The sequence below is a fragment of the Agelaius phoeniceus genome, chromosome 1 (assembly GCF_051311805.1).
Source record: "Agelaius phoeniceus isolate bAgePho1 chromosome 1, bAgePho1.hap1, whole genome shotgun sequence".
Lineage (NCBI taxonomy): Eukaryota > Metazoa > Chordata > Aves > Passeriformes > Icteridae > Agelaius > Agelaius phoeniceus.
The window spans coordinates 148,152,211-148,174,320 of NC_135265.1; the positions used below are offsets into that span (position 1 = coordinate 148,152,211).

Consider the following 22,110-nt stretch of genomic DNA (forward strand, 5'->3'; position numbering starts at 1 on the left):
GGTTTGTAAATGTGGTGATGAAATAGCTTTTAATTGCATTTTGAAGAGCCTGTGACCTTTGGAAGCTCTCACAGACTGTTCCTTAAGTAAGCTGGCAAGTAACTGTAAGGTGTAAAAAGGTGGCTGGAAACCTGATAATTATTGATTGCTCACTGTCAGGATAAAGATCTACTTGAGTGCTTTGCAAAGCTACAAAGGGTTTTGTAGGGATCTGTCCTAACATGATATAAATAAATAGCTTTGCTAATGGTTTGAGTGATAAATTGAAATAAAGTCTTAAGCTAGAGTGATCCCAAAGAGCTGCTGCCAATGTGTTGATCTGGCTGGGTGAAAATCATAGATACAATTTGAACTATGGTTTAGTTAGATCCTGTAATTGTGGGGAATTGTGGGATGAAAATCTCCTGCGTGGATCTTGATGAAAATGCACCCTCCATGGTTGGATAAGACTGTAGTTAGTCAGGGTAGTCAGTTTATTCATAAAGTGAGAGTACATCTGTTCAATTGACATTCAGCAGCAACATTTGACTGAAATTCAAGTGCTGCCACTGCCTAAGCTGTTCAGAGGAGGGATGCATTCTAAAGGGTTTCCATGTCTATCTTCTAGGTGAGGAAAAGATTATTGTCTGCTTAATTTGACTTGAAGTGCACTGTTTCCAGCAGTGAGTATTCATAAATTGACCGTCTGCTACTTTTAATTGAGGAATCCATTTCAGAGTCTAATGGATTAACACTGCAGCTTATCGTGGCTGCCTTGTACTGCCCCTTCACTCTGCATCCTCCTGCTGCCTCTGTGATAAGGGCCATGTTTTCTGTTCTGTGCTGTGCACAGTGGAGCCCTGCTCTGTCACCTAAGGCTGCTGCTGTGTCTGGTAATGTGCTGCAGGAAAGTGAGAAAGCATCAGGGAGAAAAGAAAAAGGGACCCAACACACACAGTGGCAACCTGAGCACATCTTTGCTAGGAGATTAAATTAATCGAGTAAAAAATGATCAAAGGTGTTTTTCCAGGGGCACAGTTCTGATAAAGATGTTTTGTGAAGAAATTATAAAGGGCATCTGATACAGGCTGTCAGAACTTTGATATTGTGTGTTGGTGGTACAGTGTCTTGCTGTTTTGTTCTATACAGGACACAGAATTTTGCATTTGCAGCCAGCTCTGATCCAGCAACAAACAAAAAATACAAAGTGGATTTCTGTACTGTAGCTGGCCAGAATAGTGTTCAGTATCCTGTCTTTAGTCTTCTCCCTGTGATGGATTGGTTATGTATTGGGTCCTGGCCATTTAATAATGGACTCTGTTTCTGAAAAGCTTCAATTATGCCATTTGAAACAGTTATTTCAGTCTTTTAGACCTTTTTCATATTTGCTATTTTGTTTCTGCTGCTAAATTGAGGATGATCTCAGGTGGGCAGTTGGGAGTTAAATTTCAGAACCTATTTAAGGTTATTTGGACAAAAAATGCTGTTATGGTACTTCTTCTTTTAACCCCAGTAAGTTCCTTCAGCAATGGTGTATAAAGGACAGCTTTTTTATTTCCACTTATAGAAGTCTAGGAGAAGCAGAATGTTTCAAGGATAATTGAGAGATTTGAATTCATGGAAGTTTTAATCTCCTTTCAATGCAGGGTTATGTTTCAGAGTCTCTAAGACTCCCTGACAATCTTTTGGTCCTTGTCTAGTGAATAAGTGTAATAAACTCAGATTTGCAGTGAGATGCAGATTCTTTGTTTTTTCATTGAATTGCAAAATGGGTGGTGTTAGAACAAGCCTTCCTTCTTGAAATGGTAGGATTTGCAGAAGAGCTATTGTATCAGAAGTATCCCTTTGTTCCTATGGAAGCACCTATTAATATTTTGATTCTCAGTTAGTACAGATGCACCTTGGGTAAAATGGTTATCTTTAATTCACCTTTATGGCTGCATTCTGCTTGGCTCCCTTTAAGTGGAGGAGAAATGATAGAAAAATACTTGTATCTCCAGAGTTCAGTGCTGGGTCTGTTTTATTCCTGTGTGCTCTGCTTGTTTTGGAGGTTGACTCAAGGTCCCTGAAAACTGTGCTTGAGAAGTACCATATTAATTCTGTCTGTAAAAGCATGAGCTTTCCTTTTACTAGACCTTGAGAGTAGAGGATTTTTGCAGACAGAAATAAGCCCTATGTCCTTGGCATTTTTACCATTGCACGTTATAGAATTTAATTTTTTGAGCTCTTCTTATTAGATAACAGTGTGTGTGTGTATTGAATGAATTCCTGTGTTCATTCTATAACACCTGACTTTAAAAGTGTGGATTCCTAATCTATTCCTTCATTTTCATGTGCTCTTCTCAACAGTTTGTTTATTCCCTACTCTTTTGCAACTCTCTCTCTCTCTCTCTCTCTCTCTCTCTCTCTTCTCTTTTTCCCGCTTTTAGCACACAGTCATTCTAAAGCTGGAGCTACAAACTAGATCTCAGTTCAGAATATGGGATCTTGATTTTTTTCTTTTCTGGTTTCCTCCTATCTCTGCAGCATTTTAACTTTGCCATTTTAATTGGTAAAGCTACATAAAAATATATGCAAAGACAAGAAAAACATGCCTGAGTGAAAAATGGAAGAATTATGTAGAATTATTACGTAGAATTTTCTAATAATGTTTGGACTGAATATTATTCCTATCTTATAATGTATATTAAACTTTTTCAATGGAATGTTCAACTTTTTAAGAGGAGACTTTCAGGAGCAGTGTTTGCTGAGAGTAGTGAGTAAACAATTAATTAATTTTTTTTCTCACTCTGCCTCCCCCTTGTTTTAGGACTACAATGATGAAATCAGACAGGCACAGCTTCAAGAATTAACATACTTAAATGGTGGCTCAGAAACTGCAGAAGTTCCAGTTGTCCGTGGAAAAGCATCGATTCGAGCAAGAGGAGTGCCTGTTCCTGCCTTGTCCAGGTATGTGGAATTTCATTGCAATCCATGCATTTCAAGCTTTTCCCTTCAAACACAATTTCTCCCCCAAGTATGACACGAAGGATTCCCAAAAGAAGAGCAAAAGATTGAGGAAACAACCTTCATTTATTGATGGAAGTTTAGTTCATTTTGACTGAATTAACAATGCCCTTGTGGAACTGGAATGCTGCCTTTGGAAAGAAGCAGTGCACAGCACAGGAGATGTTCAGTCCTACTGTGAGCAACTTGATTTCTAGTCTTGAGTTGCTCCTTAGGTGCAGTCTGTGTTTGGGCCCTATGGAATTGACAGCAGTAAATCTCTTGCCTTTAATGATGTGAATTTCAGGCAGTATCTACAACTTACACTGTATGCTTTTCTTTTTTTATGGTACTACCAAGTTTTCATAGTCACGATGAAATGATATAGAAGTGCTCTGGAGGTAGAATTTGGATTTTCTTGTTTGAGTGGCACTTTGTGAAAAGTGGATTTTGTTTGATTTGGGAGTAGGCAAAGTCCACTGCTCTTGCTGTTTTTCTTTGTCACAGGAGATGTATTGTTTTTACTCTAGCATCCCCCATCTTCACTGCAGTACTGAGATGACAGTTGAAACTCCTTCAAGTTCAGAAGTGTGAAAACAAAACTTTATTTAAGTTCATAACTGTTTATGTTACAGAATACAGGGATTGTGGCTGCAGCACCTGAGTGTGACTGTTAATTGTGGTGATGTTCTCTTCTGTTTTGTGTACAGTTCTTGCCAATGCAACTTGAAACTTGCCTTTCTGAATGCAAGTTGTAAACTAGTTTCTTGTTTCAATGCATTTCTCGTGAACTAATTTCTTAATAATACCCTGAAGCATTTTACCTCAGATGATGAAGCATCTTAGAAGAAGCAGCACTAAGGAAATAGTCCATTTATATAGATCTGCTTAGTTACATATATCCTGAAAATGATTCAAATGTAATGCAGAGTGAATCTTAATTTAAAGAAATTATTCTTACTGTGGGTTGTGTGCTGGGAGAAAAAAATTCTCTCAATTATCAAATTGTTGTTCTTGTATTTTGTAATATTGTGTAAATATATATACTGCTTTTCTTGATTTTCATGTTCTGAGTAGTGTTAATTATATATTGAGATTCACCTTTTGGGTTTTTAATCTTGTAATCATCAGCCATACAAGAGTTCTTTCAGTTTAGAGACCTCATTTGGTCTTGGAGGTTTTTTTTGGGGTTTTTTTTTTGGTTTGTTTTTGTTTTTTTGTGTTGTTGTTTTTGTGGGGGGTTTTTTGTTTTGTTTTTGTTTGTTTGGTTTGGTTTTTTTGGGGTTTTTTTGCAAATATTTTTTTTGTTCTTTTAAATAGCTGTCTGTAACTTTGCCACAGTTGCCTGTAATGATTCTGCTACAGACTCAGAGTATGGATAAATTTTCAGTATTATTTAAAGTTCATTTCATTTTCCATGCCCTTCAGGTAATATTTGTGGGATACAGAAGCTATTGTTTGGTCATTTCCTATCACCAAAGCTTGATAACTAATTTACACTGTTAATACCTAGTATGTGCATATGTCAATAGTTTTTTAGAGTACTACATTTCTAACGTCACGAGTTCTGTCCACTGGATTTTGGTAAATGATTTTTTCAAATCTGCATTTTATGCAAGAGATAAACTGTTACAGAGCTTACAAAATCCTTCAGGGAAGTATCTTCAATGTAAATTAAAATTCCATTAGTGTTTGATTTGGAGATGACAGTAAAAGATTGTGTTTTTTTCATCACCATTTTTCACATATATTCTAAAGGAAAGTTAAAGTGTGTCTGTTTGACTTGTCCTTATTCAAGGCTTGTCTTAAACTCCAAGACACTTTTCTCTCAAATTGAAGTGCTCTGTTAGCATATTCCTTAAGTGAAGTTCAATTCTGTTGCTACTGAGATTCTACAGCCATTGAGCTGAAGATCTCAAACATGGTTATAAAGCTCTGATTCTTTTTTAGCAGAAATGGATTTCAATGAATAATACTTTTGTTGAAGCAAAGCTTTAAAGGCTTTGTCTCAGAGTTGGATAAAACAGTTTCAATAGGCAGCATCCCTGAGATATCCAGGAGAAGTTGAAGCAAAGCCTCAGAAGACTTGCAAAATGAAGTTTAAAACCTTGATCCTAACCTTTCTTTGTAATCTGCAGAATGGTGTTATGATACTAGCCTTTGTACATGAAACATCCTGTTGAGTGTGTTTAAGTTCCCACTTTTGAAACCTTTATTACTCCTGAATAGTTTCAGTTAAAAAAAAAATACTAATTTATGCCTTTTTTGCTCCTTATCAGACATGTGAGAACTGGATATAATGCATCTTATTAAATCTGTTTTTGGCTCGATAACAATTTTGTTTTGTGGAAAACAGTACATTTGTGTTTGCATGCAAAAATTGTAGTTCATATGCAGACATTCCTGTGTGTGGTAAGTAATTTCCTAATGGTTGTGGTTTGGAAACTCTGTATTCTTTTTTCTGCATTGTTCCTGATTTTCTTGACTAAATTTTTATGACTCTAGAGCCAAGTAAGGTTTTGTGGATGAAATTTGTTCTGAAAGAACTGTGTGTGCATTGCAGGCTTTACATTCAGGAATGTTCTTTTCTCATCATTGATCTCAGAGGATACAGCTGCTTTCTATAGATATTTCCTTTTCCCCCACCTTGCCCCAAGTTTTTGTCCCTAATACTGTTAAAGATGACCTTCAGATGTAATCACAGCACTTCTATTTTCTGTAGTGTTCATGCTGAGCACTTTAACTATGTTGACATAACTCTTCTTCCGTACAACAGGAAGGGAAAGTGGTGAAAGTCTGGTTTTGATTCCTTTGTTTTTATTATGATCTTAAATTCTTTTCTGGAGGCAACTGTATAAAATGATCGTACCAGTTGCTTTTTAATTTTTTGTGATAGCAAGCTTAGAAAGACCCATGGTGTTTAGTGTGAAGGTGTGAAACCAGAAAATGTAACTCTTTAGGAATCCGTGATTCTTTAGTGCATGTGTGTTGCCATCCTGAATCAGGGCTTTATAAATGATAGCAACCAAAATGTAAATTTTGATTTCTGATTAACCAAAGACTTAAAATACACATACTAACATTCTAGTGGAAGGTGTCCCTGCCCATGGAAACAGAGTTGGCATTTGATGATTAAAGTCTCTTCTAACCCAAACCTTTCTGTGACTGTATACATGTTAATGTACACCTCTAAGGAGGTTTTACGACTAAAGCAGCATTTCTCCCTAAAACTTCGCACTATTTTAAGAATAACAATAAGATTCAAGGATCACTCATTTGTGACTCCAACTGAGGTGTTTTAGAAAAGCTAAATTCTAGAGGATGATAGTAATAAGTAAGAATTTGGCTAAAAGTTCCTTGATACCTTGGGGTGGCATGGAGGGAATGATTTCATGTCACTTATGGATAGAAAACAGTGCTACAATCACAGAATGGTTTGGGTTGGATGGGACCCTTACTGACCATCTCAACTTCCCCTAGACCAGGTTGCTCCAAGTCCCACCCTGGCCTTGAACACTTGCAGAATTGGGGCATCTGCAACTTCTGTGGGCAACCTCTTCTGTATTGTCTCACCACCCTCATCATAAATTTCTTCTTTATTTCAAATCTCATCCTGCCTTTTTCAATTGAAAGCTGTTGTTCCTCATCCTATCAATAGGGACCCTGATAAAATTACTCTCTTTTTCTTATAAGCAGCTCCACTTAGTTATTGAAAGGCCACAATAAGGTAGAGCTGGCTGAGTTCACACCCCAGATTAAGAAAGATTGTATTTGAACACAGTAGTCTCATTAAAGAAATGGTAGATTTCTGGTTTATGCTTTCAAGAGGGTGTGGAGGGGTTTTTTCTTTTCAATTTATTATTCACATTTCAGTCTGTGCATGGCTGGGTCCTAATGGTTGAATGACTGTCACTGTCTGGGGAAAAATAAAACTTCTACAGAAGTTGTGAGTCAGAACTTGCTGTCTTATATGTTAGAAGTAAGATGAGCTGATGTGTTTCACTGCTGCAGTGTGTTCACAACTTCCAGCTGCTTTCCTGCCATGTGTGGAATGAACTGGTTTCTTTTTTTAAGAATCACTTTTTCTTGAGAACATGTAGGTAGTGAAGTGCAAAATATTCTGTAGCACAAAATATATATTTGACAAAGCCAGCTCAGAATCTATTCCAAGGCAAATTATTAATAATGTTCACTGTTTTGTTTTAGTTTTTGATCTCCCATTTTCCACAAAATTAAAACATGAACATATGTATTACTGTTTTGAAATATAAATAAATATGAAATAAAACTTGTGTAAGAGTGTTAACTCAATGGTGGCTCTTTTTTTTGTTTGTTTCTTTATTCAGGAAGGATGAAAAGTCAGAAATCTGAGTTGTATCTGGATATCAGTGTTTTAGTATTTTAAAATGCCAGCACCAAATAACCAGTCTGTTATTTTTCAGATATCTAATATAAAACAAAAATATTTACAGTTTGAGGAACACTGAATGTAGCTGTCTGTGCTCAAATTAAGATAATATATCCACATCTGGTAACCAAATTTGTTAGAGTGTATTGAAGAGTGTAAATCCCTGAAGAAATATAGAACTATGAATGCTAAAATTAAAGAACTTCAAGTGTTTGCTCATTGAATAATGTAGTGTTCAAGAACTAGTCCTAAATTTTGTAAGTATTGTTATTTTAAAGCTATTCTTCCATTTAATGTTTCTGGGGGGAGATAGTGAAAAGGATCGTCATACCATTAACTGTTCCAATTTTTTGTTTCACTAAAAGTGAAGGAAAACTGTGAACTGACTCTAGTTGGGGTTTCATGATCAGAATAATTTTACTAACTCAGCCATCCAGTGATAGGCGAAACTGGAAATAAAACTCAGTGTGATTCTGGAGCAGACAAAATGCCAAATGAAATGATGGAAGTGGCTGTTGCTGAGGGCAGCTGGAGATGAGTGTGAGATGCCGTGCCTGCTACCGTGGGCAAGGGCAGTGAGTTAGTGTGCTGGAAACAAATCCTAGAAACACTGTGGGACTACTAGAAAGTAGAAATGTCAAATATTATTGCTAATAAAGTCCAAAGAGGAAGTGTGTAAGTTGGTAAAATACTATTTCAGTGGGAATCAGTGATTAGATCAGTACTTGTAAATTCCTTCTGAGCATTCACAAATGTTTTGAGTCTAACATTGTGTAGCATAGTTCTAAGTGGCATTAGATTTTGGTGTTAGATTTTCTTGAAAATATTTTTACTTAAACAATAAATTCAGGATTCAACCAATGAAATGTTAATCACAAAATTCAATACTTTAGTAATGCTGTAAGTGGACACAGTAAGGTAGACTTTGCATTTGCACATTTTTAGACATTAACCATCATCTATCATTACTCCACAGTGTTTACAAATCACTTCAGCACCTTCTGACACTTTTGTTTGAGGTTTTTTCTCCCCTTCTCTAGTGTGTTTATGGTTTTATAGAAATTGTGCTTCACTTTGTATTTTCTTGTATTTTTTTTTCCTCATACACTGAATTGCAAGTGTAAGTAGTGAAATAATGTCATGAGAGGAGAGTTAGGTTCCAACAAAAACAACTTTCATAACAGTCTCTTGAAGGGATGATGTGGTATGTGAGTTAGATTAGATTATTCCTCCCATTTTGTCATGAAATAAAAGATATTAAATGAGTTACTGAGATTTGCTTTACTTAGTCTAGTCCATGGTACCCAGATATCAAAGCCTTTTTTTAATGCTGAGCCTACAAGATAATTACCCAGCTTTGGGAGTAAAATTATTCAGAATTTAACAATCTAAATTGTTAACTTGTGTGTTTAATGGAGAAGGGTTAACTTTTTCACTGGATTCACCACTGCCAGATTAATAAATTCAGGAAAGTCAAACCCAAAGTGATTCTGAAGGTGAAACAAATACTTTAAATTTTCTTGAAGCAGTAATAATCTGGCAATAAAATGTTTCTTTGAGAGCAGGGCACAATGGACTCAAGTGCATAGGTGAGCATTTTGTTGCTGAAGCCTTTTTGGAAGTGACAATAACAGTACCTGGCTAGGCAACAGGATTTGCTGAGTGTGTTTACTGCCAATAACCAAATACTAGAGTGTGTTTGATAGAAATTGCAGTTAATAGGTACTTTAAGTTTTTCTCAAAAACAAAGCAAAAAGAAATTCAAATACTAGAGTCCCCTGTAATGCTCCAGTACTTGTTTACTGCAGTATCATACTCTGAGGTGTTATTGGCAAGAACCTTTTTATTTCACCTTTTCTGAAAATAAGACACTTTAACCTTGTCCCAAAGTATTGCACAATCAAAGTTCTCAAAAAGTTTGGAGACAGGTCTGTGGTGTTCCAGTGCTTATTTGTGCATGCAATAAATCAGCCTGGATATATGGACTCAGCATTGTAAGAAGTTTTTATGGGTTGTTACTCAAAAGATGTTCTTATTGAGGACACTCAGAAGATTTCTTACAGGGACAAAGGTGACACCATGGTAGAGAGGAGAGAAAATAAAGACAAAAAAATACCTTTCTTTGTTTTAGAAAGTGAACTGGTAATCAAGGCTGACAATGGGCTGACAAACCAGCTTTGATAATGTGTAACTTGTTACAAAGGTTTTATAAAAGAAATAAAACTAATAAGCAGTCTGATAGAAAAGACAAGGGGAGTTGGTGACACCTGAAATTTGGCATCCTGAAAGGATATCCTTGGACTAAGAAGCAAGCAGTGGAAGTGATCTAAGAGCCATAAGAAGTTTGATTTAATGATAAGGTATCTCTTAATGTGATAAAACAGAGCTGAAATAAAATATGTAAAATAATTGTTGTAATTATTAGCAGTCGTGCAACGATTCTTTCAATTCTGGGTGAGATAGTTGTAGAGGGGCAAGGGTGGAGAACAGACCCTCTGTGCAGTTTCTTCAGATGCTTTGGGAGCAGATGGATACCCCTCAAAAGTAGTTGATTAGGAGATGAAAAGTCCAGGAAAGAAGGAAATTTCAAAATCAGCTTCATTCAGTTTTGCTCAGTCCTGTGTCTGGAGGAGCTCAGCACCTCCTGTTGCACTGCTCACCTTGAGGGAGGTGCAGATTGTGCTGGGGGCACCCCTCAGCCTTCTCCATTCCTCTGATGTTTCTGTTGGACCCATCAGATGAGCCTCAGTTGTCATTGGTGGTATGAAGTGTCTTAATCTACTTAATTGTTCTTGATATGTGAGGAGTTCTAGACTGCTCGTCATCTTTGACACAGTTTCTGATGCACTTCCAGTTATTTTATGTTTGTTTGTTTTTTTTTTTTAATTAGGAAATAAGCTGATTTAGGAAACTAGTCTGTGAATACACACAGTTGAGTAATGAAGTTTTGTGTGTACTCTTATATTTTCTAAAATTGTATTTTTTAGTGTCCTGACCTCTGGACCAATCTTAGTTCTAGATGTTCTGTAGGCAGCTACAGTGCAGAACCTATTGGTTTGTATAATGGTAGGATATATAAATTTATATGTGTGTAGTTATTAACTCCTAAGTGTCCCCTCCTGTAACTTCAATTTTTTTAGCAATTTTCTTTTCTAAAACATTTAGGTTGGGATTCAACTAGAATTTGGAGTAGGCATCTGAACCTCTGTTGCAATTTATTGAAAAATAGTGCATGTATTTTTATTAGTTCCTTTTGTTTCTAAGCCATTGGCAGCACTATCCAGTGGATTACTGTAAGAACAACTCTACCATGAGGAACTTGTTCAGTTATTCTTGATTGTGTAGCAAAACCTTAATGTGCATGTGCATGTAGACATTCATATATGTGAATTGATCTGCTCTGGTGATTGAGGCTTGCTCTGAGAGGTTTCCTGATTCTGGGACAATTGAAGGACTTTGGTTATCTTGGACCTGCTTTTCTGAGTATTTTGTTTTGTTAGGATTCTTCCTTTGAGGTTAGAGCTGGGGTCAGCCTTGCAAGTGATACCTCTTTTAAAACCTGTTCTAGCCTTACTGAGCTCCTGTTGCCCTTTCTCAGGCACTCTTTTTTGATAATTGTTGTGTATTTGCTCTGACTTCCCACAGAATTGCTGTCTCCCAATATCATATATGCACATTTTACTCTTTTAAGCATTTTTAAACATAATTTGTGTAGCTGCCCTTTTCAAATTAAGCAATACCTGAACAGATCTGTTGTTTTTGCAAAGGTGTGCAAAGGTTCCTGTTCAAGTGGTTCCTCTGTATTTTGAGTCTGTTCATTGTAAATGTCTGTCAAGCTTCTTTGGTTCCCCTATAGCTTCTTTGAAAATAACAATTCTTAAATTAAAAGGATTTACAATTTACAAACTTTTATACAAGTAAAAGAAATAACAATTTACAGTTTCTAAAAATTTCCTCTTAGCATCATAACCTGATACAACTCAGATCTCTGTGGTGCTGATTGAACTCTCCTGTCATTGTGTTTTCTGTCTTGGTGCTTTTCCAGTCTCCTCCAGCCTGGTGCAGTAACATGAGAACCATACAACTCAGATTAAGAGTTGTAGGAGGAATGAACAAAGTTATGAAAAGTTAAGATCATAAATGATCTCATAATACAAAATAAATATTATTTCCTACCCATCACCATTCCAAACCTATTAATTGTTTTTTGAAATGCAGAAAACACCTCATCATATGGATCTGGTTTTCTAATTACTTCTCAAGAATAAATCTATGCTAGCTTGAAAAACTGTAGCTTTTTTCTTCCCTTAAATGTTTTTCCATGTTTTCCAGCATTTCCTGCTTTCACATCCTTCACCCTGCCTGAAGGATGCTGTCATGATTATGCCTAATGATTCTTGAATCTTTTTAGTGACCTTTTACTTTTTTTTTGACTTGGTATTAACTATATTCTATGCCACTAGGTTCATTTCCCTTTCTCTGGCTTCTCCTGGAAAGTATCACATTTGCTATTTCTTTCTATTACTTCAGCAGGCTGTGTCTGGAAACTTCACTGCTCACCCCTGCCCCCACTACAATGAAGTCAAATAAGCAGCTGTACCCTGTCCTGAGGAGGCATTCTAGAAATTAGCTAAAACCAATTAATAAGGACAGTTTTAAATCATTTACTCTCTAGGCTTGTTTAAAATACTTTGTGACTGTGTTTTGATCAGTAATAAAATTAATAAAATCTATCCTGGTTGTATCTTTACATTTTTTGCATTCCTCATTCAGTGATGCATTTTTTGAAATACTGCTTATTTGTGGTAAAATGATTGTCTTGTTTTGTGATTTGTTTATTGATGTGAAATTATACAATTTGTATGAAATGGGATAGGAAATCATAAGGCCAAACCTGGATCTTTATCATGCTGTTCATGTTGGAAATTTCTACTGAAATTAGGACATTTTTACTCAATTACTGGTCTTGAGATTGATTAGGTAATAGCTTGGTAGGTAGAAAGATAGGGTAGAGCTTGTGCCTTGTTTCCTTCTATGTATCTGTTAGAGTGTATGATAAGGGTCTGACTTCTTTGGAACAATTCTATTTGCCAACAGCAGTCCTTCAGACTCAATTATAGCTCATGGGTTGAAATTATCTCCTTAAAAAGGAGATGTCTTTTAGCAATGTTTTAGATTTCTTGTTTGAAAGAGTAATTGATGAAAATTTCTCTCTTTAAGTCTCTGCCTTTACTACAGGGAGGTAGGAGGAAAAGCCACTTCTAAATGGATCTAATGTTCTTTGAAAACTGGTTCAACTGAAGTCTTATATTTTTCATCCAAATGTTAAGTGTCCAAAGTAATGGATTGCAAGTTAGTGCCAATCATGCTTTCAGAATTTTTAGACCAAATATACTGTTATGTAATATTCTTAAATACATACAGGACATCAGGTTATATCCTATAATCACCTGCACGTTTTATTATGTTTGGATGTTTTCTGAAATAGATGGAAATCTCTTCAGGAGCAGAAGAAAATGTACTTTTTGTGATGCACTCAGTGTCTCACAACCAGTGTGATTTTTGGGTTGTGTTCAGAAGCTTTCATGGGATCAGAAGGGAGTGGCACAGATTCCTCTGTGCAGGGTTTGAGTATGATATTGCCTGACACCTTCCAATGAAGCTGCTACTCTGTGCTCGTGAATTCACATACTAGACGTCAAATTCCAGTGAAGCTGACTGATTCCAGCAGATTGTTTTGGGTGTGCCCAAGTGTGTGAGAATGACTCAAGTCAGTGCATTGTTCATCACTGAATCCCATGTCTAGTTTGTATCTTCCAGCATTTTTTGCATAGCGCATGTAATCGGATTTAAGCCTACAGAGAAAGGATGAACTCTCAATCTCTTCTCGACTTTTTGTGGCAGCCCTGCCATGAAGTGGGGGAGGTTGGTGTTGGAAGGGAGGCCCTGGGCCGTGTCTAATGGTCAGTGATGGTGTGTTCGCAGGGGCCGTGGGGGAGTGCCTCCGCCACCAGCAGGAGTGCCCAGAGGGGCACCAGCTCCCCGGGGAGTCCCTCCCAGCAGAGGACCAGTCAGTCGGAGCCGGGGACTTCTGGCACCCAGAGCACGAGGAGTTCCTCCCCCGGCAGGGTACCGGCCCCTGCCGCCGCCCCCGGCACAGGAGACCTACGGGGAATACGTAAGTGGAGCTGTGGGTGTGCTGTGCTTGGAGCTTGGGTGGTTCTGGAGAGGGCAGAGCCCTTCAGAACTCTGTGCAATAGCACCTTAGTGCTAACCCAACATCCCTGACAAATGTGATCATCTCTCTTTATCATTCCAGGCTTGAACTGCTTAATTAAAAATTAAAAAAAAAAATCGCGTTATATGTATATACCATCATAAAGACATACACAGTGCATTTGGCAAAATAGTTATGTGCCTCTTGAATGTTTAATATTAGGTTTCTGCTTTCCAAAAAATCTGAAAAATCATGATTGTTGTAGGCTTTTAATTCTCAACTAAAACAGAATAATATTCTAATCTTCCTTCCTAAGCCTATCTTTGTGGTCATATAGTGGTTTAATGATCGGACTTGTAAAGTATTTTTATGAAAGCTTCAGAACTAATCTTAAAATTTTAACAATGCACCTCAATAAGCCATACATATTCATCTTGATTTTATTGTATTAAACATTAGAATCATATCAAAATACTTTTTATGTTGTATATGACAAAATTATGCAGTTATGAATTAAGGAAAATTTAAATTGAACTTACAGAGCAGTAAGATAGAGAAAAAAGATCATTAAGTCAAAACTATAGTGATAAAAATGAATTTAGTCTTATAGAAAAATAATACCTTCAAGGACAATGCTTTTAATACTAAAGGTTTTAATGTGCCCTCTTTACAGCCAAGTGTGTCTGGACTTCATTGTTTAGACTAGGAAAAAAGGAGATTCTGTGTTCCCAAAAATTTGCTATTTAGATATTTTTTGCTTTACTCTAAACCTTTCTTTCACCTACCTTCACCTCTTTTCTTCCAAAGATCCCCACCAAAACCATATAAATAAAATACCAGTTTTTTTCCCTTTGGGCAGAAAACCAGTTTTCTATATAACACTTGTAGCTCTATATGGGAAGAAGTTCAATGTTGTTAATATAAACATTTATGCATATAATTGAAAAATTCAGAAGTTAATGTAGCTCATTAATTTTGAGGAAGAATACTTTAACAACATGCCTAAATTCCCCCTGGCTATACTTGACTAGTCAAAGTGGGTACTGCAAATAAGTGGTTCTCTCACAATGCCTTCCAAGGAATCAATCCTCATTGTACACCTATTTCCCGGACATACATTCTAGAACACATAGAGAGATGGTAGAATAGAAACCTCTTTGAGTAACTTCATATTTCTTTATCATCTGCTATTTATGGAATGTGTCTGTAGAAGGGGTGTGGAACTAACAGCTGCTTGCCTCAGTATCCTGAAGTATGCTTCACTTCAGAGAATAATTAGAAAATAGCACTGTACGGAAAAATAGTGCTGTGCTAAATAACTTCTAAAAAGAATTTCCTTTAGAACTGGATCACTTATCTTCCAAAAAAGATACCTTAGCAGGGATAGATATAGTTAGATGGATATAGTACTTAAAGCTGTAGTTGAAAAAGCAGTCCTAGATGGTCTATTTTTTCTTTAGAAGAATGTTTAGCAGGAACATAAGCCATTGGTATGTTGCATATTCAGTGTTAAATTTGATGCTTGGTATTTTTTTACCTGTCCATTTGCAGTACATTATCTAAGTGCCTCATCTCTGTCTTTTACAGGTTAAGGGAGCATGGTATGAGTCTTTAGTAGTATTTCTGTGCCTTCTTTACTAATTCCTGCTTAGTTATATCTAATACTAAAGCATTAGTTTGCCAACCTGAGCAGAAGAAGGTCTTGTTGATTGGGAAGTGTCTGTAGAATAACATCAGAAACACTGGGGGGTACCAAAAGCTATTTTAATCACCATCAAAGCTTTGGAGACTGAGATATCCAGAGAGGTTACAGAGAAATCTTTAGAAGTGTACTGGGTTTTTGTGGTCAGCTTTTGGCAGCAGAGGGGTGCAGGGTGGAAGCTTCTGGAAGCTTCTGCTGTGCCCAGCAGAGCCAGTGCCAGCCAGCTCCAAGGCGGTCCTGCTGATGGCCAAGCCAAAGCCCAGCAATGGTGCTGCTACCTCTGGGATCTTGTATTTAAGGGAGGGAAAAAATCCCAGTCTGGAGCAGTCTGTTCCTAAAGGACTTCACCCCGTGCAAGGTTCCTACACTGGAACAGTTCATGACGAGCTGCAGCCCAGGGGAAGGGCTCACATTGAAGTTTGTGTTGGACTGTCCCTGTGGGAGGGATCTGATGCTGGAGCTGGTGAAGAGTGGGAGATGTCCTCTCCCTGAGGAGGAACAAGCAGGGACAAGGTGTGGTGAGTTCTCCATAGCCCCCATTCCCATCCCCTGCATTGCTGTAAGGGAACCAGTAGAGAATTTTGGAGTCAAGTTGAGACTGGGAAAGAAGGGAAGAGTGCAAGGGAATGTGTTGCTCAATTGAGTTTTTATTTCCCATCATCCTACTCTGATTTCATTGGTAATAAGCTAATTTATCCCAGTTGGGTCTGTTTTGCCTGTGACAGGAACTGGTGAGTGATCTTGAGCCATGAGACTTTTATGTCCACCTGAGGAGGGGAGTGACAGAGTGGCTTTGGTGGTCACCTGGTGTCCAGTCAGTGTCAACCCGCCACAAGAAGATTTTCTATTGAGGATTGCAAAGTCCTGAGGATTCATGAAGTCTTTCATTCCTTAGGCTTACAAGCCTTTGCTTTGTACTCATTAAACTAATGTGAAACTGTGCAAGTCCAAGAGGAAGCAAACTGTGTGTGGATGGAAGCTTTGAACCACTCACTCCTGTAACTGAATATCTCAAAGGTGATTTAGGGCTTTCAGTATGTAAAGTCCTTGTCCATTTCCTCTGTTGAATGCTATTAAATCTACCTTGTTACAGACAATGAATTACAGCTTCCTTTTTCCTTCACTCCTTTTGCTAATTTTGTGTAGTCCTTGAAACCAATGAATTTGTAATATCTATGAGGAACTCAATTCTGCCTCCTGCTTATCCTGATATCTTTCCTTCCTCTGCTTGATTAATTGATTGGTTTTTTATAAATAGTTGTCTTCAAAATGGGAAAGAGAATGCCTATTTCATTCTGAAAAAATTGGAAGGGTTACTTCTGGAGGCAGTATTTCACATAGGAAAAATATCAAAGGCAAAAAGTCGTTAATTTGAGATGCATTTTAATGTAAGATCAAGAAAACTGTGAATATTGCTGTCCTTTGTTTAGAGCCCACAGGGAAGTGTTCCAGAATCTTGCCCATTACAGAAAGCTCTGCTCAGAGTGAGCTGCCTCTGTCTTCTGTCAGCTCTCTGGGCTCTGTGCATTGGTGGCCTTTGAATGCTTTGGCTTTCTCTGCAGAAGTCACACAATGTACTGGGCTAGCAGCAATAGTGGCACGTCTTTCCAGTTCAATATAAGCAGTTTTCCCACTCCACTGTTGCCAGTCTCACTTACATATGAGTCTCAGCTGCAGGACTCATTCCTCCTGAGACCCCACCACACTGTTAGTACCATGATGAAGCTCTTGAAGCCACTAAATGACAGTTCCTTATCATTTTCTCTGAAGACTGACTCTTTAATAGCTGTAGCATCAGCTTATATAGGAAAAATTCCAGCCTCTACAGCCAGCCAGCTTTATAACTCACTGCTCTGGTTGCTGTGATAAACTTTCTCTGAAGACTAGCAGGACTCTCATTTTTCTTTCCTCAGCTGTTTAGGTCAGGAGAAAGCACGTTGTGACGTGTGAAGCATGGCCAGGATTATTTTTGTAACAGTTGGATGAGGGAAACCATACTAGGGGGTGCTACATTTGTTGAAGAACTTACAGATGGTTTCAGGAACATTTTTCTCTTAATTAAATGGGATTTTTCTCTACTCATTAAACTATGCCGTACAATAGAGAAAAAAATATTTTTATGGATTTTTAAGCTGACAACTTATTCCATTACGATAAGAAATAGAAGCTGTATTTAAATACTAGCTGAAAATTTTAAGCTTTTCTACAATTTTCCAAGAAGCAGGAAATTTGTAGCAGTGTAAGGTCAATTCCTTAGCAAATGTTGAGTCAAACATGGGTTAGAACAGAACTGCTCAGTCTCAGTTACTGCCTCATCACATTTGTTGCTCTTGGCCTCGTCCTGCTGTTGTCTTCTTCTCAGCTTCCAACCTCTGAGGCTTTTTTCCAAATTAGCAACACAGCAGTGGGACTGAAGGTTTTTAAGACTAGATTTTTATTTGATGCTGTTTTCATTTTATAAAGGCAAATATTTTGCAAATATTCTACCAGTCTTTCACTTCTGTACTTTGCATGAATATAGTTGTGATGATGCTCTGTCAAGTCCTGTTTTGGCTGCTTAATTGTGTTAAATGCAAAGTGAGTTTTATCTGAGTTCATAATCACATTTTTATGCATTAATAACTTTAAACATGAATTTAAATTTAAAACCTGTTGCTCTGGCAGTATGGAATGTCTACACTAAAAAAGTAACTCATCAGTCCAGCATGTTGTGGCCAAGACTTGCTTCAACACTACTTTGGAAGACTGTCAGATCTGAATATTCCTCCCTGTTCTGGGGAAAATTTGTGTCAGAGCTTTATTTCTGGTTTTGGCCAATTTATTTATGTTTTCTGGTGTTCAGAAAAGGGTTAACTCAGGGGCAGAATTTTCTAATGCACTGACCACATGTGTAATTTCTAGCAGCTAAAGCTCCAATGACATTGCTTTGTGTATTAAGAAATGGAACCAAGATAGAATGTCTACAAATAGGAGACCAAGGGAGGCTTTCTGATGTTAAGTAAATTGTAACTTAAAAAAGAGCACTGTGCATTATTTCTATTTAGATTTCAAAATTACTTGAACTTGGATACAGATACAGGCCACTCAAAAGGGTGTACAGAACAGTTGGATAGAAAAAAGTTACTGATAGCAAGAAACTTCAAAACCTATTCTTTAAAGTCTGCATTAGTTATTTCTTCTTTCTGCAAAACCATAAAAGTTAGGGATTTTTTTATAAGATTTATAGTTCCTGAAGCATTCATATGTGGATGTTTCCAGAAAAACATGGCTTTAACTGATAAACAAAGCCCACCTCAGACTCAAGATTATAGTTCTTACACTGGGTCTGTGTTGTAAGACTGTAATTAGCACTGTAAGTGTACTGTGAACTACATGTGTATTACAGATATTACAATACTTTGAGACTGTGCTTGTCCTGTTTCCCATGAAAAATGGGGAAGACCCAAATCTTACCGTAACCTGCTGTCTAATGAAATCTCACCCAAAATAATGAGCAGATGGCGTGTTGCTCTGTCTCTCTTTGTAAGTGAAATCTCAGTGTTTTTCTGGTACTGGAAGGCCTGTGGTTCAAATTCCTGTTGCAGGTATTCATATTCCCATCTCTCTGGAGATGATGTGCTGACCACCAGGATACTGTCCCAGCATACACAGCACTTTTCTGTCCTTTTGGTTTTGCAGGAAATCTTACAAATTTGGTAAGCCTTAGGAAAACTTGATTCACAAATAGTGTTTGTCTGGATGGCTAAGAAATTAATTTCATGATCCAGTCAGTATTACAAAATATGAATGTAGGTGTCCATTAGATAAAAGAATAATTGCAGTCTTACTGTTTACAGGGGAGAGCCCATTCCATTGAAAAACGTATATCCTGTTATTTAGTTCACTTCCTTAGAAAACCAGTGCAAATTCTGTTTTAATCTCCAGCCTTAAGCTTGAATTCCCTGTCTCCCTATTGAGATCATAATTAATTTAGGTTTTGAAAAACTGAAAATTTGGATTAATGTGGAAGCAATTTCTTGGAGCTATTAATACACTGCTGATTTTGAGTGGTGAACTGTTTTTAAAGTGAAGTTTTCTCATTAACATTCACTTGCTGTTTGGGGTTGAAGAAGGTAAGATCTGTAGGAAAAAAAAAGGAGAAAAATCTCTGTATGCCATATAAAAAACCCCATTTTTTTATTTACAAATAAAGGCTTCTTGAAGTTGAGGTAGTAAAATAGTAGTGAAAGTAAGGGCTAGTCCAGATGGCATAAGATTTTGAAAAGAATTTAAATTCTTGAATGAAGTTCAAGTATAATTTCAGTGTCACTTTGCAAGATTTACACCGTGTTTAATTTATCTTGGTCTTGTGAATGTTGATAGCTTCCTGATGATGTGCAGCATTTTAAATCAGTGAGTTTATCTGCTTAGTTGTTTGAATGTGAAGCTTTTTGTTTGGGTTCCTGGAAAGGGCTTGAATTTGCTTCAATCTCTGAGAAGCAGAGAAATTATCTTTTGTCCATGCTGTCCCTCTTCCCGTTTGCGGATAATGTTGTGGTTTCCATTTAGGTATTGTGCCATTTTCTAAGCAGTTTGTTCTCTGAGTTCTGGCTTTTTACAAGTGCTAACACTGTTCTTAAATTCAGGGGGAATTTGTGTAAGACTTTTGGAAAGCAAGTTCATAACATGAAAACATTATTTCTTGGCTTTTTCTTCCCAATACAATGTTCTTTTTCATAGTAAATAAGACAAGCAAGAATAAATAAATTGGGGGGGGGGGTGGGAAGGTTTTATATTTTAAGCCCCTCAAATAATTGCTTTGTTTAATTTCAAATCTTTTATCTGCTCTGGGGGTTTTCAGGATGAGATGGAGAGAGAATGCAAAATGTTTCCATTTTCCCAGGAACTGGGGTGACATTAGCTGTGGAAAAAGTGGAGTGCTTTGGAGAAAAGGCTGGACAGCTTTTCCCCTTGCCTAACTCAATGTTCAACCTATAAAGTTCCCATAAAATTCCTTTCTAAGTATTTTAGTTTAAGCTGCTTATCTGAAACTTGGTATTATTGAATGAGTCCTCCTGATTCTGGCACTGCTCCCTGCTGTTGTGTATAGAAAACCAGACTTGTTTTGGTCTGATAGTAATTTGGTTTAAATGTTGCTGTCTATATTCATTAGCAACTCCTCGGGGTTTTTTTGAGGTGCATGAAAAACAATCCACTCCTGCATCTCTCATTCTATGAAAACCTTATTTGTTCTGGTTGGATATGCACTAGGCTCCTTCTGGATGAAAACAGATGAAAATCTCCAAAACAAGAGCTTACAGTCTGTGCATGTTTGCTGCTAATGTCCTTGATGATGGTGCTCAGACTTAAGATGGTTGTAGCTGCCCATATTTGTTCTGATTGCCTCATATTCCCTGTTGATTAAATGAGGGGGGGATGTTATTACCATGTAACAAAATGCCTGTTCCTTCCCTTTACAGTTCTAATTTGCCAAAAGGAGTTCATTGCACCGATGTTGTTTTGTGTTGTCTCCTTCATGTCAATCTCTGCGTAAACTTTTTTTTTCTTCTAATTTGATAGTTTTTATCTAAAATAAAGATGTGAATGTGCTCCTCATGTTCTGGGATAGTATAGTAGTGTAAGTATTAATTTCAGAGAATGATGAGGAAAAGAAGCAATGTAAAAAGAAAACATTTTGGCTGTAGTGGTAGTGTCCTTATTTTTTTCCCTTGGATGGATTTCCTTAGATGGGAACAGCTGGAAAATTGATTTCTTATTGATTTCATGATCTTTTTTCCCAGCTCTGCAAATGGCCTTTCTGTTAAAAGCCACTTTTACCCTCTTCTTTCTTTCTGTTTCTCTGTCTTGTTCTTTGAAACATTGTTCATTTTCCTTAAAGAGGTTCCAAACAGTAGTCTGTCATTGTCACTGCCAACAGATTCCAATTTAAAACCACCATTTCCTATTCTCCACTTGCAAGGGTTTGTTCAGAGTACTATTTTAATTAAAAAGCACTGATGAGCAAGGCTTAGCATGATTTATAATGTTTTGGGGAGCGCAGAAGTTGTGGCAGAGATTGCTTTTATCATTTTTTGACCCATGATAATAACTTAATATATTCAAATGGTGCATATTTACACATTGCCTTTGATTCTATTAATGAATAATGTCTGTTCTTTACATGGAGCAATTACACCTACCAGTGCTGCTCTTTGGATTTATTTCACCTGTGGGCACCATCAGTGAGACCACTGCAGGCAGAAGCTCTCTTTAAGTAGAACCACTTATAGGTTGGCTTAATAAGGGACTTTATTATTAAGCTATGAGATTTTACAGAGTAATTTCATATTCTTTTCAGATGATCTTTGTTGTAACTCCAGCTTTTCTGTTACTTTGGGGGAAGATTCTTAAGCCTGAAGTCAAGACAGTTGCTCTTAATACCTTCCTGGTGGATACTTCAAATGTTGGGTGATAAATACCTGTAGTTTAAAAGGGCTTCAGCATTTTCAGCTCTTTTTTCCCCACATTTCTGTTGTAAGCACAATGTTCAGCACACTTGCTGCCTTTTGATCAGACTAATCTGATAAGAGTTTTCTGGGTTATCCTGAAAAGCAGAATAATGAATAACAGTGGAGAGGCTTCTCTTCATGGCATGAAGACCTGATCTGGTGTGGGCTTTTGGGTTTTGAAGTGGGAGATGGAATATGGGTTCACCAGTAAACTCTCTGATATCTGAATACATTTAGGAAAAGCTATTCATAGACAGATGCAGTATGAATAGAGAGGGAAGTCCATTGTATTACATTTCATAGATTGAAGGAATACAGACACTGTCATCCA

At 37.2% G+C, this 22,110-nt stretch overlaps 1 protein-coding gene across 3 annotated transcripts in view; it reads left to right on the plus strand.

The window, feature by feature from the left end:
• KHDRBS3 (KH RNA binding domain containing, signal transduction associated 3) overlaps positions 1–22,110 on the plus strand; it is a 90,432-nt gene that overhangs the window by 41,664 nt on the left and 26,658 nt on the right. For all 3 annotated transcript variants that reach the window (XM_054634983.2, XM_077189294.1, XM_077189297.1), the window contains exons 5-6: positions 2,789–2,928; positions 13,358–13,550. In XM_054634983.2, the coding sequence (XP_054490958.1) occupies positions 2,789–2,928; positions 13,358–13,550 (333 nt within the window). The remainder of the gene's footprint in view (positions 1–2,788; positions 2,929–13,357; positions 13,551–22,110) is intronic.